The sequence below is a fragment of the Spinacia oleracea genome, chromosome 2 (assembly GCF_020520425.1).
Source record: "Spinacia oleracea cultivar Varoflay chromosome 2, BTI_SOV_V1, whole genome shotgun sequence".
NCBI classification, from domain to species: domain Eukaryota; kingdom Viridiplantae; phylum Streptophyta; class Magnoliopsida; order Caryophyllales; family Amaranthaceae; genus Spinacia; species Spinacia oleracea.
The window spans coordinates 61,810,764-61,818,974 of NC_079488.1; the positions used below are offsets into that span (position 1 = coordinate 61,810,764).

Below are 8,211 nucleotides of genomic sequence, written 5' to 3' on the forward strand. Positions count from 1 at the left end.
GAAATCTATTAATTTCTAGCTAGATAACTGGGTAATCCAGGATAATCTTCTTCAACATCTAAATCTGAATATTAACACCGTCAATAGTGAACTACTAGTATTCGATTTTATTCTTCCCAGTTGAGAATGGGACCGTCTAAAATATATACGCCGTCATGTGTCACCTTCTCTAAATATGACAAAGCGCCACATCAACAATGACATGGAAGGGTGCGCTTTTTATATTGATAAATAAAATATTTTGCTAGGGTTCGAACACGGGACCACCAAGAAATAGAGTAGAAACCTTACCATCTTGGCTAAGTATTAGTTATGCCTTTTAACTGTACTTAAATATATTTAACTTGGATAGGATTATTGTGTATTTATACTATTTTTTCACATATTTGTGTTATTTGATATTTTTCATAACATGGTGATTGCAAAAAATGTAATTTATGTGATTTGAATTAACTCCAATGGTCGAGATTTTTACAATATCATCACTCTAGAATTTTCAAAACTGAAGCCCATTTTTTACCCAAAAAAAAAAGAGTCAAGCCCATTTGTAAATTTCTCCTATCTGGCTATCATGCCTATCAACACTCAAAGCACAACAAATAGCCCACATATATTGCGCAAATCTCAACCGTTAAGTAATAGAGGGCCAAGATTTGCGTACCTATATAAATTAGAGCTTTCCTCAATCTGCAATTGAATCCGAACGCTAAAAAACCCTAGAGCGCAGTCTCTCTCTCTCGTTCATTTTCCCTCAGCCGCAACTCTTTCCTTGCTACCATGAAGGTTCGTTCATCTTAAAAATTTATGGGATTTTTCACTGATTGTGTGAATTCGTTGTATGTGAATTAAGATTCGAAGGACATTTTCTGGTTTTGTCGATTTTAAATCTTAGATTTTGTTGGGTGTTTGCAGTTCAATATCGCCAACCCTACTACAGGGTGCCAGAAGAAGCTCGAGATCGACGACGACCAGAAACTGTGAGTTTTCTTCATAAATTTTCTGTAGTTTTATAATTATTTAAATCAGGGAGTTTGAATGTATTATATTTATACTTGTTTTTGGGATTGTATTTGGTTTGGATGTGCCCATTTTTCCGATTTTGCTTCCTGGTTACATTGATTGCTAAAACACTAATAGCCCCTGTTAATCCTGTAAATCATGTGTAGCTATTCTTAATTAGAGTATTTTCTTTGTTTTATAGACGTGGATTCCTTTTTTAATTTCGGCATTCTGGATGTGGGGATTCTTTCGTGTGGAGTTTATTTAAGAACTTCGGTTGGGGCTAATTGTGTATTCATTATGGTGTTGAACCATCTTTAAGGTAGTTTAGATAAAAGACTTGTCTTTTGAGACTGTATATAATAGATATTTCATTAATCATAAAATCTATATGATTGTCTGTTCCTTGATAGTTTAAGGCAATCGTTAGCGTTGCTGGGGCTCTTTGCTCTTGGAGCAGATGGTGCTTTCAGCCCTTTGCGTTGCCCATATTTTTTGAGCCAACCAATGCTTGCATTACTGCCTTTGAATTTAATGGCTGCGTGCACTCAGGTTCTCAGATATATCACATTTAATTATTTGCTTGGCAGTTTACTCATTATTTTTTATTGTTATCTGTGGATGTTCTTTGAATCCTTGCCATATCTTGTTTCGTTTTATAAAACAAGTTACCTTCGTTTACTTGGGTAACTGAAATGTGCGGGGTTTCTTTGAACTTCGGTTGGGGATTGTGTATTCGGTGAACTGATTTTAGGAAGTTTAGATGGGAGACTTGCCTAGTAAGACCTTACATAATAGGTATTTCATCAGTCATCATCACATTGATGAGTTAAATGGATGTGTTTGATTGCATAGAACTAAATTAGACTATTACCATTATCCACTCTTTGTTTGTCTGAGCTTTTAAACCTTTGGTGTTGAACAGCCGAGCTTTCTATGACAAGAGGATCTCTCAGGAAGTCAATGGAGATGCTCTCGGAGAGGTGTGAATAATTTTGTTATAATGCATTTCTTAAAGGAATGACTAGAAGATAATATTTAATTAAAATCTAATGATGCAGGAATTCAAAGGATACGTTTTCAAAATCATGGGAGGATGTGACAAGCAAGGTTTCCCCATGAAACAGGGTGTGCTTACTCCTGGAAGAGTTCGCCTGTTGCTCCACCGAGGTTTGTGACCTTTACTTTGTTTCCCATATTTTCGCTTCATATTTTGTTCTCTAATATAATATGTTTGGTGGTAAATTATGCAAGTAATTGCAAATTCCCCTAAAGAAAAATGAGTAATTGCAGACTGTTAAGATATTTGAGAGCTGCTACAGTTGGTTGGCATTGTTTTTCTATAATCTAAAGTATATAACTTGTAGGAACATCTTGCTTCCGTGGTCACGGAAGACGTGATGGTGAGCGTCGTAGAAAGTCAGTGCGTGGGTGCATTGTGAGCCAGGATTTGTCTGTGTTGAACTTGGTTATCGTTAAGAAGGGTGATAACGATCTTCCCGGTCTCACTGACACTGAAAAGCCAAGGATGAGGGGACCAAAGAGAGCGTCCAAGATCCGAAAGCTTTTCAACCTATCCAAGGAGGATGATGTTCGCAAGTATGTCAACACATACCGAAGGGAGTTCACCAACAAGAAAGGTACCAGTTTTTTGTATCCTTGTTAATTAAGATTTAATGTAGTTTCTTTCCTGACATTTCATTTCCTCTTATTGGTGGGACGGGACAGGCAAGAAGGTTAGCAAGGCTCCTAAGATCCAGCGTCTTGTTACTCCATTGACCCTCCAAAGGAAGCGCAGAAGAATCGCACTGAAGAAGAAGAGGATCTCTAAGGCCAAGTCTGATGCTGCTGAGTACCAAAAGCTCCTTGCATCAAGGTTGAAGGAGCAGAGGGAGAGTAGAAGTGAGAGTTTGGCCAAGAGGAGGTCCAAGATTTCTGGTGTTACCAAGCGACCATCTGAAGCTGCTTAAGTTGTTGCCTTTTTGTTGGTTTAGTCTTTGTCATGAGATAATTCAAAATCTAGCATCATCTTTTTTGAATTAGGAGAGTAACATTCTTGTCGATGTTTGTTTTTCTGTAGTTGTTGCTCAAATACTTTGCGTCTCTTGGACAGTGTAATATGATTTCTATATGAATTGCCATTTCTATCTAGTTTGCCTGAGACTTTTCTCTCCATCTCGAAAGCTGAAAATGTGCATAGTTTTATGTCCTTAATTTTAATCTTAATCCTACCTTTTGAGGTAGTTCTGTTGTGTTGAAGTTTTAAGGATGAAATTGGGGAAGTTGGCTTTAACACCACTTGCTATTTGCTAAGGGTTTTTGCTGCATGTCCCAACGCCTCTTTCCCAGTTAGCTCCAGTTAACATTGAGTTGTTTTTTTTACAGAAATCTGTGTACAGAACCTAACACCATCGCTGTGACCAAGCTCTTCATTTGCTTTGTTGCTGACTGCTGACGAGCCTGTTTCCTTAGAGCAAGTGCAACCTTGACATAGCATATCTGTTAAGTTACACTTGACGTGCTGTTTTTGGGTTTTTTTTTATTTGAAAGCTAATAACGAAAACTGCAGCTAATGGACTTTCCTAGCTTCAGAAGCTAAAATATGAGCCCTGTCTATCTATATCTAACCCGCCCTACCACCAAGACCAGAGTGGAAAAGGAAAGCGAGACCGTACCTCTTTTTCCTTCCGATTTCTTTGTTTCAACGAATCAAGTACAAGCCAGTATTTTCCCCTTAAGACTCTCGTTGATCTCGTCTATCAACAGGCGGAGGTCGAAAAAAAGATCGAGGCTTCCCAAAAAAATCGTTGCCCGTCAAAAAGACATCCACCTCCCTCCGAATCCTCTATATTGAATTGTAGGTACAGAAATGATAGAAGTTTTAGACAAGTTTCCTTTGATGTGGATACCTGAATGCCGGACTAATGACGTATACTTGAATTCTCGACGTAGATGGGGTGCCCCCTCACAAAGGCGGTCAAAGTGACCAGGCCCGGGCGACTGTTTACCAAAAACACAGGTCTCTATATCTATCTATCTATATACTCTACTAAAACACAGGGCGCTCAATCTAGAGCTGACAAGTGTCCCTGTGTTAAAAAAATTAATTATTTTTTAAAAAACTAAATTCCTAATATATTTACATAATTAGATACATTAAATATAGTTAGCAATCTAATATAGAATATTCAGATGATATTTAAATATAATCTACTATAGAATATTAAGATCTTATAGTTCCAAATATAGAATAAGAATAACTTCTCCTAATATTGATTTCATTCAAAATATACCTATTAATATATATTAGTAGATTACCATATTAATTCGCAAGCACGGGTATTATTTATTAATATACAATTACTAATAGAGAATTTTCTTTTGTTTAGTATATAGATATCTTAATAAGGAGAGTACGTAAAATAATAACTCATCTATTGTATAATAATTATTTTACCCATTTTCATAAAATAATTAACTTGAAATGATTAAAACGTAGCAACTCATAACAAGTAGGATAGTAATTCATCTCCCTTATAACAAGTAACCCAATTTTATAAAATAAGTAACTCGAAGAAAAAAAAAGTATCACCTTTGAAAAAAGAATTTATATTTTGTATCCCATAATACATAGTAGTAAAATAGTAACTCATATGCCGTTAAATAAGTAATCAAAATTTGTAAAATACGTAACTCAAAATGATTAAAAGTAACCTTTAGAAAAAAAGAAGTAATATAATATCCCTTGATATGAAATAGTAAAATAGTAACTCATCTCCCGTTTAATAAGTAACCAATTTTTATACAATAAGTAACCAAAAATGATTAAAAAGTAATCTTTTGAAAAAGGTTAATATCCCTTAATACGAAGTAGTAAAATAGTCCTATAAAAAAAGTAGTAAAATAGTAATTTATTCCCCGTTATTAAGTAACCAATTTTTATAAAATATAACTCAAAATGATTAAAAAGTAACCGTTCAAAAAAAAGTTAATATCCCTTATTATAGAGTAGTAAAATAGGGTTTTGGATCCTCTAGAGTTCTAAAATAACTTTACAAGGTAGAGTTTGAACATATCAACCATTGAATGAAAAATCAATGGTTCAAAATCATCTTTCCAAAAACTCCCCCAATTTTTTCTGATCAATATGAGTCATTGATTTTAAAATGTATGGTTATTAAAACTCTAGAGGATCCGAACTCTAAAATAGTAACACTAAATATTATATTAAGTAACTCCCAAATAACATAATAGGTAACTCAGGAAAATATGTCAAAATGACCCTTTAACAAAAAAAAAAATACACTCTGTAGACCGTAGTCCTCTTAGTTAGCATTGTGTGTTTACTTAAAACCAAGGCGAAAAACAACCAGTAATGGGGTTCGAACCCAAAATCAAGCAAGACACACTCAAATGTTTAACCACTATTCCATGTCGCTTTGTATGTTATTTTCTTTCGCGGATAACAAACAGAAATATTGTGGGTTCGTCTCTTTTTGTTCTTTACGTTTTCCCTTTTTGGTGAATGCTTTAATATTATATCAAAATTTGTGTCCGCTTTTAAAGTTTTCCGCTATTTATTAACGTACTGGAAACAAATAAATAAAGTAGAAACTATCACCAAACAAATTCGCCAATATCTAAAATTTTATGATTTTAAGAGTGCGGAGTATTATCAATTCTATGATATTATTATCTTCAGTATCTCAATAAATTATTTTATATCACAATTAAAATAATAAAATAAGTGAAGCGGGTTGAATGAACAGTTGTCTGTTTCCCCCCTGTTAGATGTACGGGAATATATAAGTAGTGATTCGACGAATGATGGACATCCATAGAGATAAAATTGTATTCTTCATGGTGATGTAGTATGTGGATTTTCTTTCGTTTTGCATTTTAGCAAACATAGTTTATTTCTTTCATAAATACTCCACAAAGTATAATCAATTATTTATTTATTATTTTGACCACATATGTAATAAGCGGGTGGAACAAAGAAAAATGGAGGTTGGGTGCATTCTCTTCGCCTTATTTGAAATAAAATTTTCGAATTAATCTGAACTTATCTAAACTTACTAGACTTGGAACTGATTAAATCAAATAAAATTTATGGATTTTTTCAGACTTGATTTCAAAAGAATATACTTGAGATTGGACAGGTACTTAAAATGGGTACGGGTAACACAATAAAATATGAGATAGTATTTGAACTGAATATCAGATCTAAAATGGGTCGGGTTGAATAGGTATAGCTGGGTTTCATCAGATTCAAGTTTATCTCGGTTCAAGTTTTTATCGATAAGTTCATACAATATGGATAAATCAGTAACGAGATAAAATGGGTAGAGGGTTAAACGTCGGGTCAGCCGAATTCGATTCCAAATTATAAAATCACAATTTTTAATACGTTTATAAATTCTAATATTGAGGCCTCAATTAGGAGGGTAAAGGCAATAACTGACTTTTAAAAGTGTTAAGAATTTAAGATCACTAGCGGGATTAAAAAGGTTTTAGGTTATAATCGATTCGAATTAAACGGGTTACGGGTTGTAAACGGTTCGAATTAAGCGGGTTACACGTTAAAAAAGTTGGTATTGTAAACGGGGTTTCCTCGGATTCAAACGGTTTGGATTGAAACGGTTTTTGGTCATTAACGACTTTCAGATCCATCTGGTTCGGGTTGAAATGGATCGGGTTGCTGCGAAACGAGTTTGTTACCCGGTTTCATATCTCAACCGGGTTAATATATCATGTCGGTCCGGGTCTTCGGTTTCAGCTCGCGGGTCATTCACGGTTTGGGTACTAAATGATCGGACCAACCTAGAGGGTTCAATGGTTCAACTTGAGAATTGACATCTCTCAAAATACATGATGATAACTGATTTTTATACCTAACATGAAACAATGGGTGGTGCGTGAAAACGAATAAAAAATCTATGTATTTTTCTATGTTTCTTTTCTAATTTAATTGAACTTTGCACTTAAAGTTAAGATATATAAACCGTGCATCGCACGGGTACTATACTAGTTATTATATACTAAAAGAGACATCAGGAATGACACATGTCAAATCCTAGTGCGATTTTTTTCCGCCAAAACCAATTTCCCAAAAATTGTATTTGTTTTATTTTATTTTTATTCTCTGTCTTTTTTAATAAATTATTTATGTATGGAAACAAAATTTAGTTTATAAATTTATAAATTATCTATTACTATATACTAAAAAAAAACACCAGGAATGACACATGTCAATTTCTGGTACGATTTTTTCCCTCCAAAACCACTTTCCCAAAAAAGTGTATATGTTTTATTTTATTTTTATTCTCTACCTTTTTAATAAATTATTTATGTATGGAAACAAAATTTAGTTTATAAATTATAGCAATAATAGATACGACGTAATAATAATTATTCTAAATTGGTAATATTTTAGCCAAATCGCTATATTAATAATGGAAAATATATCACTCCATATTTTAGTCAAATTACCATATTAGCATCTTAAATATGCATATTAGATGAATTAATTTAAACGAGCATGTTAAAAATGTTTTAAATATGCAGTAATTTGGGAGATATTCATTTAAATATTTTGTGAAAAAAAATAATCAAAATCCGTGCGTGCACGGAATCTAATCTAGTTAACAGTATTTCTAGGCACTGGATTACTAAGTCCTTTGTTTCCCACGGTGCTTCACCGAGTGCATAGAGGATGGCTAAAGCTTCTGCCTGGGTTGGAGACGATGCAAAGCATTTTGTAGCCCCTTCCAAAACAGCAATACCTCCTCTTTTGGTTTAATATTGAATGAGTATGCATGTTAAATGCTAAGCTTTCTTGACTCATGTCACATACTTGACCTGTTAGGCAATTAAATGTTAGACTTTATTTTTATTTTTTTATTAGTTTGTTTATCTGATAAATTTTAAGTTTTATGTATGCAAATAATTAACCTTTTTACTCTCCATAACTTTTATTAATAATTATTTCATAATAATAATATTTGTTTATTAAATTAAATAAAACTAATATCAAATACTTAATAAACAAAATTTATTATTTAAATTTATTAATTATAATTTAATTTTAAATTTATTAGTTTGTTAAATAAGAACTTGTGTTGGAAAGAAAATTTGAAGTGGAGTATATGTAAAAAAGTAGGTGAAAGAACTTAGTGACCTTGAGTCAAGATTGTGGAAGAAAAATAAAGG

At 33.2% G+C, this 8,211-nt stretch overlaps 1 protein-coding gene across 1 annotated transcript; it reads left to right on the forward strand.

Annotated features, from left to right (window-relative positions):
• Positions 1–644: 644 nt before the first annotated feature.
• LOC110804833 (40S ribosomal protein S6-1-like) lies at positions 645–3,160 on the forward strand. Its single transcript, XM_022010440.2, has 6 exons — positions 645–783; positions 913–977; positions 1,925–1,982; positions 2,061–2,169; positions 2,367–2,639; positions 2,728–3,160. Exons 1-6 carry the CDS (start codon positions 778–780, stop codon positions 2,967–2,969), a joined length of 753 nt encoding a protein of 250 aa, XP_021866132.1. The 5' UTR covers positions 645–777; the 3' UTR covers positions 2,970–3,160.
• The last annotated feature ends 5,051 nt before the right edge of the window (positions 3,161–8,211 follow it).

Bases quoted from the DNA above. Each gene is read 5' to 3' on its own strand.
- LOC110804833 (XM_022010440.2), top strand. The intron at 978-1,924 runs GTGAGTTTTCTT...GGTGTTGAACAG, and splicing joins ATCGACGACGACCAGAAACT to CCGAGCTTTCTATGACAAGA. The intron at 1,983-2,060 runs GTGTGAATAATT...CTAATGATGCAG, and splicing joins ATGGAGATGCTCTCGGAGAG to GAATTCAAAGGATACGTTTT.